Genomic DNA, 24,919 nt, shown 5'->3' with positions numbered 1-24,919 from the left:
GAAGTACGAACCAAAACCAGCTCGATACAACAAAAAGAATTGAGATAAAAGAGATCACAGTACAAGCCTTTGGACGGTACTATCGAAGAGGAGATACAACAGGAATTCTCAACTGGACATACGAAGACGAAAATGCAGTTCTAGCAAAAATCAACATCAGCACAGAGTTAGCAATCCAGGACAAGAAATACCAAAGCAAAAAGGGATGGAAAGAATTGGTTCCAAAAGAATATCACCAATTCACAAATATAGTTTAAGAAGAGGAAGCTACAGAGCTACCACCTCGAAGACCAGAAATCGATCACGAAATTCAGCTGGACAAAGATGAAAAAACGGGAAAGACAAAAGAGATTCATTACAAGAAGTTATACCCACTAGGAGAAGCAGAACTCGAAGAACTTAGGAAGTACATCGAGTAAAACTTAAAGCCAGGATGGATCAGGGACTCTTTCGCGTCAGGAGGATCCCTAATACTATTCATCAAAAAGAAAGACGGAAAAGTGAGACTCTGCGTGGACTACAGAGCCCTCAATTCAGTTACCAAGAAAGACCAATATCTACTACCCTTGATTGGAGAAGCACTGGACAGACTGCGGTCCGCAAAATACTTCACCAAACTCGACAACAAGGATGCATACCACAATATACGCATCAAGGCAGGAGACGAATGGAAGACTACATTTGCCTCAAGATACGGAATGTTCGAATACTTGGTTATGCCCTTAGGGCTAACCAACGTACCAGCTTCATTCCAGAGATGGATCAACAAAGTACTTAATAAGTACCACAACATATGTTGCATCGTATACTTGGACGATGTACTCATATACTTGGAAAACATACAACAACACCAAAAGGATATCAGCAATATCATGGCCGCAATACAAGGATCAGGAATGAAGAACAAACCAACAAAATGCAAATTCCATAAGGAAGAAACAGAATACCTCGGATTTATCATCAATCGAAGTGGGGTCAAGGTCGACCCTGTCAAAACAGGAGCCATATGGAATTGGGCCAAACCAAACAACAAGACAGATGTTCCATGCTTTATGGGATTTTGCAACTTTTATTACAGGTTCATAGAGGGATTTGGCAGGCTTGCAAAACCACTCTACAACCTAACAAAGAAAGACAAGAAATGGGAATGGGGAGAAACAGAACAAAAAGCATATGATGCAATATAGACGCATCTAACATCGGCACCCATACTGTTTCATTTCGACCCAAACCGAAGAACAATGATCGAAACAGACGTCTCAAAATATGTATGCTCAGGCATACTATCGCAACAATACGACAATGGAAAATGGAGGCCAGTGTCTTACCGATCCAAGACAATGACCCCTGCAGAGTGCAATTACGATGTTGCAAACAAAGAACTATTAGCGATAGTTCAAGCATTAAAAGAATGGAGGAGATATGTGTTGAACAACGACCATCCAGTCCGAGTTCTAACTGACCACAAGAACCTGGTCCCGTTCATGACTACGAAAGAACTGAATGACCGCCAGATAAGATGGATGGAATACCTCAGCAAATACAACTTCAAAATCGAATACCGACCAGGCAAAGAGAGTGGAAAGCCAGATGGTCTCACAAGGATTGCAAGCGACAAACCACAAACGAAAGAAGACGAAAGAATCAAACAAAAAACACAAACACTATTACAAAAAACCTACTTCGAGGCAATGGAGGTTATCCAATTCACATCAACGGAGAAAAGAAGAATTGAGAATGCAAACGAGAAAGACAGAACAATTCAGGCAATAAGAGAAACCTTGGAGGAAGGGAAAAAGGAGATGAAAGGAATTGCTCTGGGATTATGCCAATGGAAGGAAGGAAATATGTGGTACGATGGAAAACAATGGATCCCGGAAGAAGAGGAGATAAAGACAGACATCATACGACAACACCATGATATCCAAACGGCAGGACACAGAGGAACTGCTAAAACCACGGAATTTATCACGAGGTCATTCTATTGGCCAAGACTGCGCGAAGATGTCAAACGATATGTCAAAAACTACGATATATGCCAAAGGACGAAAATGGCTAAACACGCACCATATGGATTACTAAAATCAAACGAAGTTCCCGAACAACCATGGGAAACAATTACTATGGATTTCATCATGGACCTACCAGCATCGGAAAATTGCGATAGCATCCTAGTCGTGGTAGATCGTCTGACCACAATGAGTCATTTCACTCGGGTTAGAAAAGATATCAACACAAGGAATTTTATACAAACATTCTTCCGAGAGGTCTTTCAACTTCACGGCCTCCCAAAGAATATCATTACTGATTGAGGAACACTATTTATATCGGGACTATGGAAGAAAGTAACCGGAGAAATGGGAATACAAAACGGAATGAGCACAGCGTTCCACCCACAAATAGATGGACAAACGGAATGGGTAAATGCGATACTGGAACAAGATTTAAAGGCTTATGTCAATTATCAACAAGATGATTGATCCAAGCTACTATCTATGGCCGAATTCGCATACAACAATGGAAAGCAAGAAACAATCGGCACGACACTCTTCTTCGCAAATTACGGATAACATCCACAAAGTCAGACCACATATCATATAATTAATGATGTGATACCAGATAAAACCGATATGGGGAAACTACACAAAATATTACAGTACAAAATGAGTCAAGTACAACAACGACAAAAGGAGCAATACGATAAACACCGAAGACCAGATCCGAACATACAACCAAGAGATATGCTATGGCTAATACCACCCAATATCCATACGACACGACCATCAAAGAAATTGGACTACAAGAAAATCGGACCATTCAGGATATTGGAAAGAGTGGGCAGTTGAGCTTATAAACTCGACCTTCCCCCCTCGATACGAATATACAACACATTCCACATCTCACTCCTCGATTTACATAACGACAATAAGATTCCCTCACAAACAATTATTCCTCCCCCTCCGATCGAACTTGACGGAGAACCAGAATACGAGCTCGACGAAATAGTACATTCCCGCTTCTTTCACGGTCACCTCCAATATCAAGCCAAGTGGACAGGATACTCGCCCAAATACAATAAAACTTGGTACTTCGTACACAACTTTGAACATGCACAAGATGCCATCTCAACCTTCCACCAGCGATACCCAGGCAAGCCCGGCCCAGGTGACGATCACGTTCAACCAAGACAAAGGTGAGAGAAAGGCTCCCGCGTCAATGCAACCACATGAGGGCTGGGGCGACAGCTCCCACCAAACTACACCTACCAGCCCCGAATACTCATTCATGGGGCCGACCAACGAAGAACTCAAGGAAAGGGAACAACAAGCACAGCATAACGCCATGTCATGGATGGTATACTACGATGACGGGTGCCAAACCCATTTTGGTGACAAAAAAGGCTTGGGATGGTTCCCGAGGCAATGTTGGAAACATGGTTCACGCCTGGACCATGTCCTGAAGCATTGGCAACAATGCTTCAGAAATGGGTGCAGAATGCACAGGGCACAGAAAATATCTGCGGGATTCTACCCGCAGAAAGATGGAAGCCGGAAAGAGTTGGAAGGAGAAGATGCCAGAAAGGCATGGGCCGTGAGGACGCGGTCCAGGTAAGGAGGGGCCCAAAACTCCTCAGCGGACATGGAACTGGACGTCAGGAGCCTACACAGGCAGATCTGGGGACTCAGAGAACAACTTGGCCATGCCGAGGCCACAATTTCGGCAAATGACAAAACGATTGCGGAGCTATGACAGCTGAACAATAATCAGCGACACACGATCGAAATGGCGAATCTGACCCTAGAATCGGTAAGGGTCAGATGGAGGATGGCAGACAAAAAGTTCCACAAGCTGAGAAGGACCATATGCTCAGCAGGATGGGAACTATTGAAACTGAGAGAAAAAGCCTGATGGAACTTAGGCTTAGGAGGAGGGGAGCTAATGTCACGAACGTGGCTTGGCACACAAAAGGTTTTCATATGACATATGGTTATGAGTCACCAGTATGTTATTGTTTTGCGCATATGACTCATTCGGGTTATATGGTTTGTTATATGTGGGATTTGTGATGCATTCGCACATGGCTCAAATATGAGCCATGGGAAGTGTGCCTGACGAGGATGCCTTATGAGTATGCCTTGTGGGTAAACCTTGCACATATGATTTATGTTTCGCACATGGCCTCATTATGAGGTCATGGGTTTCGCGCATATGACTCAGTAGAGTCATATGACTCGTTTATTGTATTATGATTGGTTTATGAGTTGTTGCACATGACCTTGCTATGAGGTCATGGGTTTTGAGCATGTGATAACTTTGGTTACATGACTAGTTTGTTATGATTTTGTTTTGCACATGTGACCACTTTAGGTCACATGACTATGGGCGAGAAGAATACTATATAAGGAGGCCGATGTGGCTGAGGAAGATAGGTTCTTTATACTTTGTTCTAAGTACTTTTCCTACTTATTACTTTAACGAATATAAAACATCTTTACGATCTTTATCTTTGTTGCACTGTTATTGTTACGCCAAGAAAAGTCCTTCACGAAGACAAGTTAGAGAAAGCTTACGATAGGCGTTCCCGATAGAAGACAAAGGTCTTGTACTATCGGTAATGTAGGCAGAGGCCTAGAGCTATTGTAAGACAAAGAAAGAAGAAGACAGAAAGAGAAGTATCGTTCCCCGTCACCAAAAACTAACTATCCAGAGAGGGATCGTTACAGCCATAGTAGACGTTAAGAAAGAGTTGGAGATTCCACTTTACAAAAGACCTCTATCATCACCTGACCTGAACCACATTGAGAATGTCTGGAGAATTCTGAAGTAGCATCTCAAGGCTCAACCCCACTTCTCTGGAACCTATGATGAGATGAGAAATACTGTGGTGGAGGAGTGGAAGAATTTGAAGCCATCTGATTGGAATTCATTGATTGATAGTATGTTTCAAAGATTGAAGGATTGTAGGGAGCGTCATGGTTTACAAACAAAGTGGTAATTTTCTTTAGCATGTATACTACAACATACTCTATGGGATGCTCAGGAAATATCAAGCTTGTATTATAGTAGGATAATTGTTACTTGTGTATCGTGAGGGGTGCCGACGAATTTTGTCGCCAAGCTTGTACATATCCGTACTCGGCGATTGTTAAAGTAATCAGAACATATGTTATGCACACCCAGTAGTTTATGTGTAGGGTATTCAAACTCATAACCCACAAGTATAATTGCAAGCATACTGTAGTCTGCTGCCGCCAAGTCTGTGTTATACCTGCGTGGCATACCAGTACCTATATCGTATTTTCCCAGTTCCGATTATTTTAAAAATCGCCAAGTAGATTCTGAATTCATGGTACTTGTTTTTTTTTTCTTTATTAAATCCGCTGTTTATTTATAGCTAACTACAGGAAAAATCCATGGCAAGCACACTAAGGTATGGCCTGAAAACCTCCTTAACATAATAAAAGAAACTTCATTCACACCCTAAAAAAACAAATAAATGATAAAAATCACTAAACAAGTCCCATCATAAATGAAAATCATTCCATATCATCATAATGCCAAATCAGCATTCCTTGTAAAAGGAAAAACTCCCATCTTCACTGGAAAGTTAATCCTATTCTCCATCATATAAGAGAGAAAATCTCCTATCAGTTTCTTGCCCACCTTACCCCCCTTCCACAGCTCCGACTCTGGACCCATGTCAAAAACCTGGGGGGAATGTTTCTTCTCGACTCGGTGAGAGCCGAGCATTGCACTACATGGTCAAAAGTTTCCAGGCATTCGAGGCACCTCTCACAGGTTGTGTCCCGGCCCTGATTCGACCAGTCTGTTTAAGCCACAAGGTAACTTTTGTTCGCCCGCATTTGATAAAGTCTAGAGGCCATAAACTTAGAGAGGGTCATAAAATACCAGCATTCCCTAAACAGAGGCCTATACTTGTAGTAGGGTGGGAATTGCCATTCCACCCACTTTTTATATGTCTCATTCCTAACTCCCTCCCTGGCTTTGAAGTGAACCTTGGCCTGGGTAGGAGTAACCAAAAGGAGTCTTGAAGGTCGCATTAGTGTGGTACCATCCTCTAGCACCATTGATGCCATGGTGGCTACCTTGTCAATCGGAAGTCGTACCTGTGCGGTGGTCATGGCCGTTGAACCCCATGTCTTCTGTCTCATCTTCCCCTTATTGTTATTAAACGCTAACCTCCGGTTGGTAGGGAATCTAAAGTCCCTAGCAGTTGGGAATGACAATGGAAGCATTGCCGTAGCGATGTTATTCTCTGGAATGGCGGAGACAATTCATACCACCGTCATCTTCTTTATTTGTTCCACATACAATGAAATTGGGGCCAGGCAGGCTTCCGCCGACAGCACCATTATATTGGTAGCGTAGAAAGCATTCGTAATCCAACGGAGGACGCGATTCCAAAAGGTTTGCATCTTCTCCATCATTGTCTTTAAGGGTGTCAGCACCTCTGCCCCATACAGGAGCATGGATAGCAGAATTCCTTTTGCTAGCCTTCGGACCCCATAGGGAGACAACCCCATGCCCGGTCCTGACAGCCTTTGTATTCTCCAAAAGGCTCTCTAAGTTAGGGACATCCTCTTGGTAAAGTACGTACTCGTTTCCCTGTTGTCCGTCAACCAAAAGCCCAGCCACCGTAAGGTTCCATTGGTCGGCTCAAGTCGATGGGAATTTACCGTAACCACCGCCGTAGATCTGGGACCTTTCTCCCTCCTCTTGCGCCAGTGCATAAGTTCTGTTTTCGCTATACTGAACGACAGCCCCAAGCTGTGAGCCCATTGGTTGACCCACTGGACCTTAGCCTCTAGTAGTCACTCGTTCCGCTCCCAGGAAGTGGAAGCCACCATTATCTGGAAGTCATCAATATACGATGTAGTGAAGATCTCTGTGGGGTCATCCGACAAGTAAAAAGGTTTCACATAGATGACGAATAGGAGTGGGGATAGCAGAGAGCCTTGCGGAATTCCTTTGTTCACCTCATGGGTGCGTCTTAGGCTTCCCGGGTAGGCCAATCTTATATTTCTCGTGGCAATGAAATTTCTAATCCAGTCGGTCAAATAGTCAGGGACTGATAGGTTCTCAGCCAACCTGTCTATTAACTTTTGGTGATTCACATTATCAAAGCCACCCTTCATGTCCAGGAAGATTGAGGAGACCTTCTTTCCTGCAAATTGCACCTCTCTCGTCCAATGTTGTAGAGTAAGCACTGCGTCGACTGTATATCTCTGTGGCAGACTACCTGTTTTATTGATGCAGTACAACCCCATTTTATAAGCGATGTCCATTAGCCTACTATTGACTACCCTCTCTACTATCTTCAAAAAGGTCTGCATCAGGGCGATCACTCTGAAGCTGGCGCAGTCATTATAGTTGTCCTTATTTGATTTCGGCAAGATTACACCAGTCAACTCCTTAAGCATGGGCAGGTGAATCCCCCATTCTAGCAGGTGTTGTACCATGGCCAGAATTATCTCCTGGTGTATGCCGTGTATTCCTTTCCACACCCCATACAGTACTTGGTCCGGGCCAGGGGCTGAGTTGCTACTATATTTCTTGAGGACATCAGTAATGTCGGACGAGGTTATGGGATGTAGATTACCCAGCTCATATGCCATTGGTTGTTTCATTACAACTGGCTCAACATTCTGAGAAAAGAAGTGATTCATTATCAAGAGTTCTGCCTGTTCAGGCGTGCTACTCAGACCACCGGGTACCCTGTTCAGAACTTATTCTTTCGTAAACTAGTGTGCTGTCTACTCGTCATTCTTCTTAGTCATAGACAAGAATTGAACCCAGTGATCATGCTTCCCTTTGACCAACGCCTTCTGGTATTCTTTCCTCACCCTGTTGCTTTCTTCCACTCCCGCTCCATCCCGTCTTACATGCCTAGCAGCAGCAGTATAAACTCTTCTCAACTCTATGATCTCCGGCATCCACCATGTCTTCAACCATCTTGTAGGCCTCTTCATAGGCACTAACTCCTTGACCATATGGATCAACCTATTAAGGTTGTCCAGGAAATCATCTATGGCCTCGGCTGCCACTGTAGTTACTTTATAACCGTCTCGGTTCTCGTAGAAACCTTTGAGCATAGCTTCTATTGCAGGGTTAGGTTCTTCTTTCTCCCCCCGCCATCGTATTTCTTTCCAATTTGGCACCGGTTTCGCAACCTCTACCTCCTCAGAATCAATGTCTATGCAGATTACACTATAGTCCGATCCAGCTTTTTGCGTAATATCCTACCATCTCGTTACTCTACCCAACAGGGAAGTGTTTGCCAGAGAGTAGTCGATAGTCGATGGTCGATGTAGAATCAGGTTATCTGGAAATCTCGTGTGTATTCCGGGAGTATTTAGTATCGCATATCCATTCAGGGCTGCTGTATGCATATACAGCTTCCTTTGTCTTCTCTTAGTATATGAGAGGTTTCTCAGGGAGTCTATGTACGTCATATGCACATTAAAATCTCTGACCACCAAAGTAGGTTCGTTCATTTCTTTGAACAGAGCCTCTGCTAGAAGTGAGTTCTGTCCATCGTTTCGTCAGTTATAACCATTTATAATCCCCAAAGAGCGGCCTGGCCTCAAAAGCTTCCCCTCTCTCGCAAAGACCCTCATATGTAGCATGTCCTCCACGCTGGGCACTAAAACAAAGGAAACCTCCATCAATACCCTTAACGAAATATACATGCACACACTAACCTTATCTGTTTTTTGAAAAACATACTCATATCCTGGCACCCTTAAGGGTAAGCCATTAAATAAGGATGGATCTTGAATATATACAAAGGAAATACAAAAATTCCTAATGACATAAAATAACGAAATAAAAACATTATTACTCTCTCTGCAATTATGCTGTGCTATCTTCATCTTGATCTTCTGCTCACCAGCATCTCTTCTACGGTCCTCCTTCATCCCGGCCCAACTGCCTAGTTCTGGGTTCCCAAAGTTCCAGCACTGGCTACGGATGCCATCCACTGGTCATATTTCGCCTTCACTTGTTCCTTGACTCTGACCTTCTCAGGGCAGTCCGCATCCCTGGCTGAATGTGGTTCCCCCTGGGCTGGGCCTTTTGCAGGTGTCATAGAACAGCAATCTGAAATTTTCTTCTTGTAGCTCCTACAGGCAGTTTGATAGCATTTATAGGATTCCTCCGTGTGGTCCTTTGAGCAGATCGGGTATGTGTCATTGGTTTGCTTACAACCTATCTTAGGGTGTCCAAACTTCCAACACTGAGTATACTGCGTAGTCAAATTCGCTTGCTACATAACATTGGCTTCCTTATATTTCCCCAAGTACAGGAACTTGGAGGTGATCTTTTCGACCGCGGCCCCCGGTATCCTTACGATAATGGACGTCGCTCTCTTCCTTTCCCTATCACCCTCACTCAACTTGAGGTATTTGGCGCTTAAAACATCAATATCATGGGACAGCTTGAGAGCACTGTTGACGTCCACAGACAATTCTTTTTCGTCTTCCGGGATGGCATCGAAAGGGATTCCATGGATAAGCACATCCACGTCGGTTGGAGTCCTCCTGAAAGCCAGGAACTGTACCTCCCCATCCTCAACCACTGAGTTCAATGCCTCGGTCATTTTCTCTAGGTATTTCGTATAGTGCGACGAATTGAAACTTGCCGGAGTAGTTAGCAACACCTTACCGTTCCATATATTAGAAGAAACCTGTAGGTTGATCGGAGCTTTGCATTTGCACTTCGTCAGGGTGTCCGTGATCGCAATGGATATTCTGGCCTCATCTCTGGCCTGGTGCCTGAGTGGGACCGCCTGAGTCCTAGTCGTGAACAATTTCCTAGCTGCCGAGTGCTTCGCTTTCAACTTCTTTTTTGACCCTTTCACCTCCTATCCCTGGTCCTCTTTGTCAGTCTCATGGTCCCCTTTCGGGGTCTTCGGATTAGGCTGTTTCGGGGGCGTCAGTTCCTGATCCGCCTTTCTCTTCTTATCTCCATTCTTAGGGGTCTGTGTCCCAGGATCTGCCGTGGCCTGTACATATGACTTGGAAGCCTTAACAGGTGTCTTTTGCAAGATCTTAACCGTTTTCGTTTGACCCTCATGGATCAGTTCTCCTTTGTTCTTGATATCCTAGATCGTTTTGGCCATGTTTTGCACCTCGACTGTGAGCACCTTGACCTGTTGTGCCAGACCCAGTATCAACAAGTATGTTGTCATCTCTGCCGTCCCGACATCATCTTCATCCAACAAGGTAATGACCTTGTCAGCAGGGGAGTTCTTCGGTAGCCTGTGTACGGACAAAAAATTGCAAAGAGTTTTCTTGATCTGAGTGAAGCCAGGATCTTCCCCCGTGCGCCCACCACCAGGAGTTGGAAATTCAGGGGAGTCTGACTGATCGGTTTCTATAACCTCTCCAGAGGAAGCCATATTCTGGAGTAGCCTATCCGTTTCTTAATCTCAGCTGAGTTGGTGTTCATGTAACCTAACAGGTCACGTTACATGATGAGAGAAATTTTTTGTATGGTGGTGTTGAAAAAAGTGCAAAATGCACTTATCCGGAAAATAGGGGGAGCGGAGCTTGATTCATGGTACTTGTACGAGTACTGTACTAGTACTGCACAGAGCAGGGATCAGAGGTTTGATGGCAGTGGTACTTACAGCCTGAGTGCTTGCAATATGGGTACAAAAACTCCGTCTAAATCGGAGCTACGTATTGAACTCGATGAAGCTAGAGCTAAGGAACCAAATATATTGTGATCATAGCTAACAGTTTCTGATTTTATTTTTTCCCTTTCACCTTTCTCATCAGTCATTCATGGCCCTGGATTGGACTGCATATGATAATTTTCCAGTGTTCCAAAATTACCTTTGCGAAGGAGGAATAAGGGGCTCGGTCGTGCCAAGCCGTTTCGACACTTTCTAAACGCGGATTACACGCCGTAGAATTCTTGGCAACAAGCCATCAAATCGAATGCCTAAAACACCAACTACCGCCATCGCGTCTCCCTCACTCACGCCTAGAGTTCTCCCGCTACATCCCCACCACCTTCTCCCCCACAACGAATTTTTCTGCGAGATCTTGTTTTGATATCATTTTTTTCCTTCCACTTAGTCTTGAATCGTGGTCGGGTACGATAACATGGCGTTTAGGGATTCCAATCCCCTTGGAGCTCTTGCGACGGGTGGCCAAGAAGGGCAGCCGCAAGCTCAGTTGGTCGGGGGGGTTCAGCAGTTTGAGGTTGTACTTGAGGTTAGTAGCAGGTATTGTTGTATTAATTTCGCGATTGTTAACAAATTGAATGTGTTATAGAACCTTGGTTTTTTAGGCCTGAACGGAGAGACCAGAGTCAAATTATTTGCACAGGGCTACAACACCGACTCTTTACCTATCCCGAGTGCATCTTTATTTGCTATTGCCAACAAGCGCGGTTTATTTGCAGCTGCTACGTTTTCCAGTGGGCACCTTTCTCGCGCTGATCGAAGAAGCTGTTGACCCTTTCTAGATCTTATCGTTGGAAGCACCTCATCCCTTCGCGAAGCTTTCGCCAACACCACCCAAAAGATTGCATCCTATAACTCTCGAATTTCCCTTTCTCTACCAACCAACATTTCTCATGTGGCATTTACAGCGGATGAATCTCATCTTGTGCTCGGCTCATCCTCTGGGGGTCTTGCGATATATCTGGTCAGTGACTTTTCCTCAGCTGGGGGCGATTTGAAACCTATATTCGAGTTGGGCACAAATGGTGTTCCATTGCGAGAATTAAAGCCCAATCCTGCGGTGCCAGAGCTGGTGGCTATTGTTACCTCGACAGGAGAGGTCCAGATGGTCAACATAGACACAAGGGGTTTTGAGAAGAGCTCAAGTGGAGATGTCGTATTGAAGAAAGAAGCCTCAACGGTGTCATGGAGTCCACTGGGAAAACAGATTGTTTGCGGGATGGGAGACGGAACTGGGTGGCAGATGACCCCTGGGGGGGAAGTAAAAGCTGTTTTACCGTCGGTTCCAGGCCTGGAGAATTACTTTATATCGTCAATTGTTTGGGTTGGGAATGCTACATTTATCACTACGCATACCCCGGTCCCATCTGATGATGCGAATAACGAATCTGTTTTTCATGCGTTGGTGCGAGATGGTACATCATATCAGTACACGAAACTTCCTGATCCTATTCCGCCGTTTGGGATGGACTCCCGAACTCCACCCTACTTTTTCCACGCCATGATTCGGCAATATGCTCCAGGCATGAGAGATATGATCATGTTTACCAATACTTGCTCATCAGACGTCGGCCTTGTTTGCCGGTTTTCTACTGCATTGACTGGAGATCCTTCAGTGCCAGCGGATAACTGGATCACCGCCGGCATCGGCGATGATCATCGGAGAGCCCAAATACCTTTGGGCGGTGAAAGCTTTTCTGATACCTCGCCAATCGGAATGGCTCTGGATTTGAGCAATAAGGCAAACGTGAAACGCCCCGTTGGTGGAGAGGAAATTGAGGAATCGCCGGGACCGTTACCAATTCTTATGGTGCTCAATCACGAAGGATTGCTGAGTGCTTGGAATGTTATTTACAACGATGCTATTGAACAGAACGAAAAGTATAATGGAATGATGGTTTACGTAACGCAGGAAGGACCCTCACAATCGGCACCGCAAACGCCACAGCAGCCAGCATCTCAGAGGCAGTCAGTTCAGAATATAACGCCTAGTCCCGCCTTTGGGGTGAACTCTTTTGGACAGTCACCAGTTTCTAATGGCAATGGCACATTTGGCCAGCCCTCAAGCCTAGGAAGCCCGAATACATTCGCAAAGCCCGCGACTGGCGCTTTTGGACAGTCTGCGGCGTCACCAACATTCGGCCAACCCTCTAGTATTGGTGCGAGTGGGGCAAGCGCGTTTGGAAAACCTTCTGCTCTTGGAGGATCTATGTGGGGTTCCACCTCAGGAGCTTCTCCTAGCGCACCTGCTCCAACTTCGGCAACCGCTTTTGGTCAACCATCGGCCCTTGGAACAAGATCTGTATTTGGTCAACCTGCAACTCTTGGGGGTCAACCTGCTTTTGGCCGGACCGCTGCCCTTGGTGTCCAGCCTGTGTTTGGCCAACCTGCGCCATTGGGATCAGCTACTACTGCTCCAGCATTCGGGGCACCTACTCTTATAGGGGCAAATAAGCCCGGAACTGCTGGATTCAGTGCTGTTTCCTCCCTTGGAAGCCCCCCTGCTGGAGGAAGCCCGTTTGGAAGTACTTCTGCTTTTGGAGGTGGAAGTGCATTTGGTGCGTACGCGAATAAGGGGGGATTCTCAGCAGCAGCGGCAGCGGCAGGTAGCGGAGATAGTAAACCTATCTGGGGCACAGGTAAGAGCCTAGGCTCTGACACCACGTCCACAATGTTCGGGGGCGGTGATAATGTACCTAGTCCATTTACTTCCGGGAGCACCGGTTCCTTCAAGCTATCCAGTGCGTTCAAGCCAGACCCTGAATCCGCCCCTGAGAATAAACCATTCCCTCCAAGCGGTGGTTTTGGTAGCCTTGGAGTGGGGCTAGGGGATGCTCTTACTTCTACACCGTCTGCCATTTCTCGCCCCGGACCACTGCCTACTCCGGGGGGAGTATCTGATCAGAATATCAGAGATGCAAGCATGGACGATAGCGACGAGCAACCAGATGAACCAAGTGACGATGATGACATAATTTCTCCTGAAGCAACAGAAGCTCGACAAGCCGGGTTCCCTTCAACACCCGCGAAGCCAGGCCTTCCCCATGGTATCTTCTCGAGCACGAAAGCGGCAGGCTCCAGTTCATCTGCGAGCAACCCGTTTACGTCAGCGAATCAAAGTTCATCACCCTTCAGCTCTGTACCTGGCCCTTCTTCGGGATCACCTTTTGGTGCTTGGGGGGCGCAACGCAAGACACCCTTTGGCGTTCCAAGCACTCCGCCAAAGTCCCCCTTTCCCACTACACCAAAACTTTCGAGCCCGTTTCCTGGTCCGAGTAGACCTTTGACCTTTGCTCAGTCACCCGAAAAAAGTCCCGAATCCGCCCAAGCGGCAGTGGCAGCGCCGGTAACTAGCTCGCCCCCTCCGCCATCGCTTCCACCTCACTCACCATTTACTTCCGAGGAGAAGGGTCTCGAGACACTTCCAGCATTGCCAGCAGACGAGTCCTCTACACCCGCATTAACTGAGGAAGCATCGTCGATACCGTTACCCTCAGGTCCTGAATCCGTGAAGGAATCAAGCGGCACTCAGGCTAGTGAGTCGCCTAGCTTGCCTTCCCCGGGGCCCAAGAGTGTGGGAACGGATAATGAACAAGTTACCTCGCTAGACGGAAGCGATGATGACAATGATGGACACCAAGAGAGTAAGGGAGAGGGTGATGAAGGCAAGAGAGACAATGGAGACGAAGATGAGGACGAAGATGGAGATGACGAAGATGGAGATGACGAAGACGGAGGTGACGAAGATGGAGATGACGAAGATGAAGATGACGAAGATGAGGGTAACAGCGAAGGGGATGACAGCCCACTATCCGAGGGGTTTGTATTTGAACCTAAGCCAAAGTTGCCCTCCGCATCGAGTGGTCCAAGCACATCTGATGTTTTTGGAACCGATACAACCTTTAGTGGGACGTTTATTAAGGGAGGTATTGAAGAAAACGCGCTATTCAGTCCTTTGGCTAAAACCCCCCTCCCAGTCAATGATAGTGACAGTGATCGATCGAGAAATTCGTTATTAGCCAGCCCAAATCTAAAAAATCGTTCTCCTGGCGCCGCTGTTGGCTCCCTAGCGAACAAAAATAAGGGGGGGAAGAACAGTCTAGGTCGACGGGGCGTGTCCAACAGGCCGCCTAAGAAACCTGACGCTTCTAAAATACTTAGTACTCTTTGTCCGTCTGATTTTCTCGCATCTAGAAATAAGCCTCAAGGGACTTTTCCCTTCCAACCCTCGGCGGACGACTCCATAAACAAACCAGCCGGGAGCAGCCCGTTAGCTGCTCCGGCGTTGCAGGCGAAACAGGCTAGCCAAGAGGAAGGAGAGAAGGAAGTCCAAGAGGAGGAGAGAGTCCAAGAGGAAGGAGAGGAGGAATTCCGAGGGGAGAGGGAAGCCCAAGGGGAGGAGAAAGTCCAAGAGGAAGGAGATGAGGGACCCCAAAAGGAGAAGAAAGCCCAAGAGGAGGAGGGAGCCCAGGAGGAGGGAGTCCAAAAAGAGAAGAAAGCCCAAGAGGAGGAGAGAGTCCAAGAGGAAGGAGAGGAGGAAGTCCAAGAAGAGAAGAAAGCCCAAGAGGAGGAGGAAGTGGAAAGTGATCTGGATTTTGATAACGAATACGACGACTACGATCCGGACCGGGTACGGAATAAGTTGTTGAATAGTGACGTGAAGCCTGTCCAGGAGTTGCCGAAATTCAGGCGCAATGGGGAGGTTGAGGTCGCAAGTGTAAGGTGCCTGCTCTACCCACCCAAAGTTACTCTACTAAACCGCCATTTCGAACTTTAGGATTTCAATGCAGTGTTCGATTCCATTTACCTTAGCGGCAACATGATGATTAATAGGCTTGGCCTAACTGTTCAAGGGCTCAAAGCCTACCATCTTGGCCAAGAGAACCCACTCCCGGATGTGGAGCATAAGACGGCAAAGGAAATGAGGCATCCACTAGACTGGAGGTTTTGCGAAATGGACCAAGTCAAAGAGATACTCGAGCAGTTACTTGCAAGTGTGAAGGGCGAAAACCAGGGAAACGATGAATTGGAAGCGAGGTATCAAGCAGCGAGTAAAGGGTTCATTAAACGTTGGTTTTTCATTACCCCCGTTTTATTTTTGCGGCTTAGAATATAACTGATGAAATTGGATAGTTGATGTTAAGGATGCGGAAATTAAACGGCTCCTTGCTGTTCACAACGATGCTCAGGCCGCCGCGATTGCTCGCGCTAGGCCACTTACGCCAGAACAAGTTCTACAACAACGGAAGCTCAGGAAGGAGTATGCAAAAGTGGAAAGGCTCCTTAAGGAGGCCGAAAAGGAAGTAACGCAGCTCAAGGCCAAAATCGCATCCCGAGACAGGGACAGGCCTGGGGCCGTGGTTCCACCGACTGTGGAAGCGGTCAAGAATACAATCATGAAATTGACAGGGATGGTCGAAAGAAAGAATGGAGATATCGATTACCTCGAAGAGCGTTTGAGACGAGTCAAAATCAAATCTCGAAGCGCTTCTGCCACTCCGGGCAAGTCTAGAGGTTTAACCCCGAACCAGACCCCTAGAGGAGAAACACCGCAAAGATTTGAGACTCCAGAGAAATTGAGATCATACGATAATAATACTTCAAGTGTTAGTTACCCGGCGAGCCCAGTGTTGGCCCTAGCAGATCCCTTGGATGTTGAGGAGGCTAGGGAGGAAATTAGAGCAAGGAAGGAGATGGGGAGGAAAATGAGGGACGCTCTGGAGATATGTGGACCTAAATTGACGACGGTGTCAAGATGGAGCGGTGAAAATTAATCTTTCTTGTTGGAAGGGAAAGTAACCTGGCTCCTTGTATTTTTAATTCGGTGAAATTTAAAGCTCTGGTTTCAAAGTTCGTAAGTGGTTTGTGGCAATGGTTTAAAATTCCCTGACCGTATTATCATAATTATTATTATGATGCATTGCGGTTCCTCGCAGATCATGTTTCTCGGGTGTTAACCTGGGGCTTGGTCTTGGCCAATGCGCATTACAAGAGCTTAATCTATGGTATAAAAACTTATATTTGTCATTAAAATTTACCGAGTGACTGTCTATGATATAAAGTGATCTATTATAGATAACTTTTTCTTACCACACATCTCATAGGTGGCCCACTTTTTCGCAACACCCTCTAGGCTCGTTCGTAACTAGGCGGACATCTAGGCAAGAGCTCATTTTTCATTCAAACGGAGCCGAGAGCACCGCTGGCTTGGTATTCTGCAGACTGGGTGGTAAATGCAAATCAAGGTTCCCCCAAGCCACGGTCTTGCATCTTGACCGATGCCCTCACCACGCTTGATGTCGAGGGCCGAACCCCGAAAGCGTCTCAGGAGGAAGAGTCGTGGCTGTTGATACGTAGCAAAAGGTTTCTTAAAATCAGATGGAGCACTGGCGCTTAATCAAGATTCACGAACCTTTACAGACTAGTTCCATGTATACCCATGCGTGGGAGCCAGCTACGGTACCAGTACTGGGTACATACACGTAGCTAAGCAATTCGTACCGGTATTTACCCCGAAGGAAAACCCCCCCCCCACACGGATGGCAGACTACGGCACTTGCTCTGTGGTAGACGTTGTTGCAGCAAAATAAACGTCTGCAATATCAAAGCTGAAAAGAAAAAAAGAAAAAAAGTGAGATCTCTTTTTTTAAATTTTTTATTATGGCATTGTAGGTTTTCATAAGACAGCAGTGTTCTTCTACTCGGGATGCACACGTTTATAGTATATAATTCACCCTAATTAAAAAGAGTTCGCAGTAATCTCAGTTCGGACTGACTTTGGGGTATTATGGATAATTTACTTTAGCACATATGATATATGCTGTATGATATGTATGATACGGGCTTCAATGGTCGGAAAGTTACCCAGTGACCTCTGCATAGGAAAATAACCCAGCCTTTTTCTCTCCTATTTCCGCCCTCCACAACCTACCGGTGGGAGTTCGCTTGTCCTCTTTCCCCTAAACAAAAAAGTCCCCTACAAAAAAAGAGCAATTCATGAACAAAACCACCATACGATAATGTCACTCCCCGATTTTCCGAATGAGATTCTCCTCCTCATCGCGAAGCATCTAAGCCCTGGAGACCTGAACAGCTTCCTCTCCACAAACCGCCATTTAGCCGCCGTGCTTACCCCGCTTCTCCACGACCTTGCCGTCCAGGACAAGGACGGTCTGCCGGCATTGGAATGGGCGGCAATCGAGGGCTACGAGGACTTAGTGACCCTGGTACTAGAGCGTAAGAAGGAAGAATGCGCGGGCATTGATTGGGCGAAGGGAGCGCTGCACCAGGCCTCAGCCTACGGCCACGGAGCCATCATAAGAAAATTGCTGAATAGCGGTGTAGTCGAGGTGCACAGTCGGCTAGACGGGCTAACGGCATTGCACTACGCTTCCCGCTATGGCAAGGAGGTTGCGATAAGATTGTTGTTTGAGTATGGCGCGGATGTCAACGCCCGTGACGGAAGGTCAAATGATACGGCGTTGCACTTTGCCATTCATGGATTCGAGTGCGTCGCGGGCGGAAGGAGGATGGAGGATGAATTGGGGGTTTGGAGGACGTTCGGTGGTGGACATGGCGTTACTTGTTCGGGGATTCAAAAGGGCTTTCTGGCGTGCGTGAAGGTGCTCTTGGAGAAGGGTGCAGATGCCCGGTTGAAGGATTCGTGCGGGAGAACCGCTCTTGATATAGCTCGGAAATATAAACTTGGGGATGCAATCGGGTTGCTGGAGGAGGCCAGACTTAGGCCTAATCTCTGACTACCGCTGAGCTCTCCCTATCGGATGTTTTCTCTTCCCTCCCCGGTATGCGAAATGGATTCGTCGGGCTATTTATCCTCCTCTTTCCTCCCGGGACTACAGAAACGATTCCGAGCGTGTTGATGTCAGTGGTATGGTTTGATATTGGGAACTTCTGGAGAGGGTTTTCTTTCTACTCGAGTATTGAATTACCTATGTTTCACTTTTACAATCGGATACGTCATCGGGCAAGGGAATGGTCATTGCTCAATCATTGATTGCTGACCAGCCTTTCTCACTCCTGGTCAGGTATTGGCAGCTACAGTCTCAATTCTCCTTCCCACCCAGTTCACTCACAGATAAATATTTCCGACCCCTTGTTACAAGTATCTTTAACTACTTCCTATCCAAAAAAAGCTGCATTACTTATTATTACCCTTTTCGATCCCCCCACAACTAAGACTTTCCTACCTTACCTTACTTTCTTTTTCTTTTTCCAAATTTGGACGAAGAATTCAATCGCAATACGTGTGAACCCACCCCCTTTGTCAGCCTTAGGACTAATATAAAAATCGGCATCGCGAGCATCGATAATCTGAATTCTGCGTCATTACCTCGATTCGCAAGACCTTCTTGACTCTTTTTTTTCTTCTTTTCTTTTCTTTCCTTTTCTTTCTTGCATTCGATGTTCCGCTGGATCTTGGTGCGCCATTTCGGTGCTCCTATTCTGCCCCTTGCCTCTGGAGTAACTCTCTGTGCCGTAAATACGTTCGCGGCGCATCTACTTACCGTTGGTCATGTCAGCTGCACATGTTCGTCGGGTTCTTCTTCTTTTCTCTTCTCGTGTGTTCACCTCCCCCCTCCTTCCCAACAGGCAAGCTGTCTTTAAAGTGCGATCGTGCTGTCCATAATGAGCTCCCGTTTCCGTCACCCGGTTTTCGTAATTTTTTGTCATTACTTCGGAAGAATTGAGTGCTCCTCCACCGGTTCCCCTGCAGTCTGTGGAGGCGGGTGGGCGGGCTCTGCTGTGCTGTACAGTATGATACTTTACCGTACAATGCGAGTCCTCGAGTACTCAAGTACTGTAGGACGATCAGATGATGGAACGATAATCATGGAATGTCAATCGATCGTACCGGTTTAACTTGTGACTTTTCTTACCCCCAGCCGGTGAGCCCACTTCTTCATCGCCACCACGAGTATCTCTGGATGAGAGGGCTAAAAAGAAAAGGTTGTCGGAAACAATGAGCTCATCCCGTAATCCAATTAAGTTGAGTTTGAAACGAATGTACCGGTACTGCGCTTCTCAGCCATTCGACACCTAAACTCTCTATCGTCACACTGAGGGCCTCAGCCTATTCGCTAGTTCGACGGCTTGCTCCTTCGACCCCATTCGCGGCGCAGTAACCGTTACCAACCCCACTTTGTTTTGAATACACAAGAGCGATTCTCTATAATAGCAGTTGTGGGAATGTTCTGAGGGCTCGGTGGGGGAAAGGTGAGAAAAAAGGATAGGTGAGAAAAAAATATAAAAAAATATTAAAATCGATAATCAATTGGCCAGCAAGTGCCCGATCCTCGATGGAAATAAAAGTGGAAAAAAAGTGGAGTCTTGTTCCAACTGGGACTAGCCTTTGATTTTTGGCTCCATCCTAGTTTCCTGATCTCCCGCCTGATAGGTTACACGTTGTCCCAGTTGTGTTACAAAGATGGTTTTGTAGTGTTGATTTTTTGCCCCCCCCAGTCACCGCCCGCCACGCACCTACTTAGAGAAGAGTATCGGGGACGTGTCGAACCCACAGTAGGCAAGCAGGCAGAGTTCTACTTGACACGAGTTTTTTTTTGAGGGGGTAGAGGAAGCTGTATGGTTGCTTTTTCCTTATCCTTGGCCAAATATCGTTTTGGGGGTGCTATAGGTTATTCCTTGGGTAGTAGAGTAGCAGAGGTAAGAAGCGGTTGATTACTCGAGTATTGTTATCCGTCCAACTGTCATCGTATCACCGGCGGACCGTCGACACTCCTATACAACACTGGCTCGCTCTCTAAACTGCCTGACACTCTGCCATCACCAAGTAAAAAAAGGAAAAGAAGAAAAAAAAACACACAACAGTCTATCCGTACGAGTAAACATAAAAGTAAGGGAGCTCAGGGGTAAATTCTGCCTCATAGCTTTTCTGTACATCCTATTATTTTCACTACCCCCCCCCTCCCTACGATTTTTCCTTTTCACCACCGTATTATATATCTTTTCTAACCAAACCAGCATTTCATTTTATTTCATTTCATTCCCTTTCCTTCTCTTCTGCGACCCACCTCCTCTTAGTTGATCTAGGAAGGCAGAGAAGAAAAAGAAAAAAAAAATCGGTCTTTTTCTCGATAATTTAACGATAAGCTCCCCGTTTACCTCTGAGGTGGAAGGGTTTTGAAAAAGAGGGACCTTGAACCAGTACAGTACAGTCAGTACATTACAGTAACAACAACGCAAACATGCCTGCGATTTTCACGACTCCCATTAAGCGTGCCAACCATTATGCTGTTCTTGGTGTCACTGCCGATGCTTCGGACGCTGAGATCAAGAAAGCGTATCGAACGCTTGCCTTTGCACATCACCCCGACAAGAATCCAGGGAATGTGCAGAGCGCTACTGAGAAGTTTACTGAGGTACGTTTTGGGGTTTATATTTGTTTCCATGGAGTCATTTGGTGGAAGTGTGGGAGGTGGTTCCATTCGATACTCTTTGTTCCCATTGAGAGCAAGTTTGGAAGAAATGAGCAAAGCGGCTTATAGGATATACGGTGATATCAAGGTCAAGGAAGCATACGAAGTATTGAACGACCCAGAGCAGCGGGAGAAATATGACAAAGAACTCGGAAGATACAGCCTCAAGAGCTCGAGTTCATTCCCAGGTGAGCAACGCAAAAACTCCGACATTTGTATCTACAACTAACAAAAAAAAAACCAGTATATGAAACTCCTGTGCCAAAAAAACATCAATATACTTTTGACGGAGCCCCGAATCGCTCCGCATCAAGATCCCGTGAATCATACCCACCTTCTCCCCGTCGCTCATCGTCAAAACCCCGCGACCTCTTTGATGGGGCCGCCATACCCCATATTAGGCGTTCGTCGAAATCCTCTCGTGATCCATTCGACGCCTCGCCAACGACCCCACCCCCGCCGCATATTCGCCGCTCCACATCGAAACCCCGTGGTGACGCCGCTTTCGACGCCTCACCAACGACCCCACCACCTCATATTCGTCGCTCCTCATCAAAATCCCGTGGTGATCACTCCTTCGACGCCTCGCCAATAACCCCACCACCCCATATTCGCCGCTCGCCATCGAAACCCCGTGGTGATCCCTTCGACGTCTCGCCAACGACCCCACCGCCTCATATTCGCCGCTCTTCCTCAAAACCCCGATCTGACCCCTTCGATGTTCCGCACAGCCCATCCAGGCCGCGCGCGGACACGTACAACGGCACCCCGCTGCGCTCGTCGTCAATGTCCCGCGATCCTTTTGGTGTATTGGGCACACACACATCTTCCAAGCGGCGGGATTCCTTTGACGCTGTTTCCACTCGCCGCTCTTCCTCGCGGTCTCAGGATGCGGACCAAATCCTGCTCGACCCAGAGTTGGGCCGCTCGAGGCACACTGCTGCAGAGCGGGCTAAGGCGCCCTGGGAGCGCAGGCAGAAAGAGGCAACAGAGAGGATTGAGGCCGAGAGAAGAGAGGCTGAGGCCCGCCAGGCAGAGTTGAGAGAGGCGGAGAGGAGAGAAAATCTGCGGCGAGAAGTGGAGAAGCGGGAGGCTCAATGGCGAGAAGAAGAGGCTAGGAGACTTGCTCGCAGAGCGGGGCTGGAGAAGCGCCAGATGAGGCGGGAGGCAAGACAAAAGGAGCTGGAGCGAAAGGAGGCTGAACGACGACAGGCAGAATGGAGAGAATCTGTGAGAAAGGCTGCGGAGCGAAAGGAAGCAGAAAGGATTGATCTTGAGAGGGGAGATAATGGCAGAAAAGAACAGATCATCCAATCCATCTCGACAGTCCAAGATATGATCTCGGAGTATAGAATGGAAACTCCTACTAGGAGCAAGAGTTGGGCAAGATATCGATCAGAGGACGAATTGAAATCGTACCTCCAGCATCAGTGCGCAACCTTAGTTGAGATTCTACAGGAGTTGAGCTAGATTATTCCTTCCAATTCCCCCCCCTGTATTCATCATCAAAAATGGCTTTGAGAAAGTTATTTTTTTCATGGTAAACAAAAAATTCTTTGTACATTTTTAAAAACGGCTTTTTTTTTTCCTTTCCCCTCCCTTCAATCTCATTTGTACGAACACTCCCACGCCCCCCCCCCGTTACAATTTATTGCCTTTTAATTCTCGTTTTGGAAAAAAAAAATTCAACTGTATATATACTACCCCCGCCATGTCGCAGTTAGTTCTTCAACCCCCAAAATTTCTTATGTTCACTTGCACACCCAGCTCATCTGCCTCCCTCCCTCCCTACTTCACCACCTACCTGCTCTCCACAAAAATACCATTTCCTTTCTTAGGGCTGGTCTCACAAACGCTCACTCGCTTGTATGAATTAATTGAAAAGTATTTACCGTGTAAAAGTTTACGTCGGTATCCCATCATCAAATTGCAAAATGTCTCTTCTATAATAACACTAAAATACCAACCCCTCCTTTTCTCCCTTGGGGAGCCTGGCCCGTGCACACTCCGCGGTGTGTTCGATGTTTATACGATCCTGGCGATATGCACGAGTAAACTCCCTACCGCAGCTTACCATAGGATACCACAGTAAGAAAAAACGGGGAGGAGCTAATTAAGTGAACAACCAAACAAATAAGTAGGTAAAATAAGGAAATGAATGAATGGAGGGAGAAAGAGGGGAGGAGAGGAGGGGCCTCTTTGGAAATACTTGTGCTTCGCGCGTTGAGAAAATTGGGATGGCGGGGCGGGCGGGGGTTGCTGCCGGTAGTGGGGTGGGGTAACCCAGTTTTGCGGTAGACAGTTGGGTAAGATATGTATGGATGAGGGAAGCTCCCGTTCGTGCGTGTGCTATGTTGGTTCATGAAGGGTCACTCGGTGGGCTCGGACTCCACGGGTGGCGTGGCCTGTGGGTTTGGTTGGGTGCTTTTTCGAAGTGCAAGAAATTTATCTTGGCGAACCAGATTGCGAGCTGCAAGTGTTCCCTATTCTGCGACGATTATTGGCTGGATAGTTGTTCTCGTACGGTTTCTAGTGCTGCTCGAGGATTGTCTGGAGATCGGTCGGCCCGGGGGGGGGGGGAGATCCTAACATACCGGGACCCGGAACCGGGATGTGCCCCGCTTGGCGGTGAGTGGAGTGGGGCACGGCCGACTATTTTTATGGATCCCGCTCAGTACGGTAGTTCGGTCGGCCCCTTGCGCACAGGGGGTAAACGGTTTGGGGAAGTGTGTGATGGACTGTCCAGGCTTGGTATGTGCTAGGTGACGGTTATAGCACTGTACTTCGCAGGCACCCGTGTATACTAACACTGACGTGGTATTCTGTTCAGGACGTATACCGTCACGAAGGTTGGCGCCTGACCTAGTGGTTGTATGATACAGTAGGCGCACATTCGAACCCGACAACTTACTCGAGTGTAAATACACCCACTCAGAGGGAATTGCATCGATAAGAGATGAGCTACTATAACAGCGCTGTAAATGACAACGATTCGAGTAGCACGGAGGTACATCTTAAACGGCTCGGGATCCAGTGATTCCACTGCAACGATGGAAGGACATGCGGAAGCATTCCTCTACTGTGGCATGTGTTGGATAGAATGCGGACACAACACCATAAACAACGAGACTCAATGAAAGGCGCAAAGCGGTACTGTCCGCTACACAGCAGGTGATACTGCAGAAAAACTACCTTGCAGGCGCCTGTCTTTATGATAAAACACGTGCGCTTCTAGGGTATTCACGGGCTGTACTAGTAGGTTCTCTTATGTCTCTACCCTGTAACACATCAGCCGTACTGTCATGGCAAAAGTATTGTGCAACATATAGTGCCTCACAACAACCCAACTTCACCAAACCTCAGATCCCATTGGAATATCATTCCTCAGCTGCAGATAATATAACCCGAGCATATAGGAAAAGGCGGAACCCATTCCTACGATGAACCAAAGCTCTCAAGAACACAGGTAAGGACCCCAATGTCGCCATTTTCCCTCTCATGTGAATCATGCGCAATTTCCGCAGCAAATTCTCTCTGAGGACAGCAGGATCGATAGGCGAGGGTCATTGGCATAATACTCGCACAGAGTACTTATCATGCACGCTTCCATACAACGGAACCAGAAGGAAATGCAATGGATATCAGCATACGTCAGTGCGCGTTTGACGTACTCTTACTGGACATCATTTTGTGGTTGCTGCTCATTGATTTGCTACTTTAAGGCCTCATCCCCTCTCCTCCCTTTCGAAGG

The 24,919-nt window shown here is 47.0% G+C and overlaps 2 protein-coding genes; both read left to right on the top strand.

Moving 5' to 3' along the window:
- Window positions 1-11,819: 11,819 nt before the first annotated feature.
- On the top strand, window positions 11,820-16,572 carry GSTUM_00004283001 (uncharacterized protein; the record flags this gene model as incomplete). XM_002835526.2 has 3 exons in its annotated part: window positions 11,820-15,431; window positions 15,492-15,783; window positions 15,848-16,572. 3 exons carry the CDS (start codon window positions 11,820-11,822, stop codon window positions 16,486-16,488), a joined length of 4,545 nt encoding a protein of 1,514 aa, XP_002835572.1. The 3' UTR covers window positions 16,489-16,572.
- Window positions 16,573-20,531: 3,959 nt separating this feature from the next.
- GSTUM_00004281001 (uncharacterized protein) lies at window positions 20,532-21,397 on the top strand (the record flags this gene model as incomplete). XM_002835525.2 has 2 exons in its annotated part: window positions 20,532-21,111; window positions 21,146-21,397. The coding sequence occupies exons 1-2, from the start codon at window positions 20,938-20,940 to the stop codon at window positions 21,395-21,397; spliced, it is 426 nt and encodes a 141-aa protein (XP_002835571.1). The 5' UTR covers window positions 20,532-20,937.
- Window positions 21,398-24,919: the final 3,522 nt, after the last annotated feature.

This window comes from Tuber melanosporum (assembly GCF_000151645.1).
Source record: "Tuber melanosporum whole genome shotgun sequence assembly, scaffold_11, strain Mel28".
NCBI classification, from domain to species: Eukaryota; Fungi; Ascomycota; class Pezizomycetes; order Pezizales; family Tuberaceae; genus Tuber; species Tuber melanosporum.
This window is presented reverse-complemented; position numbering and strand designations above follow the sequence as displayed.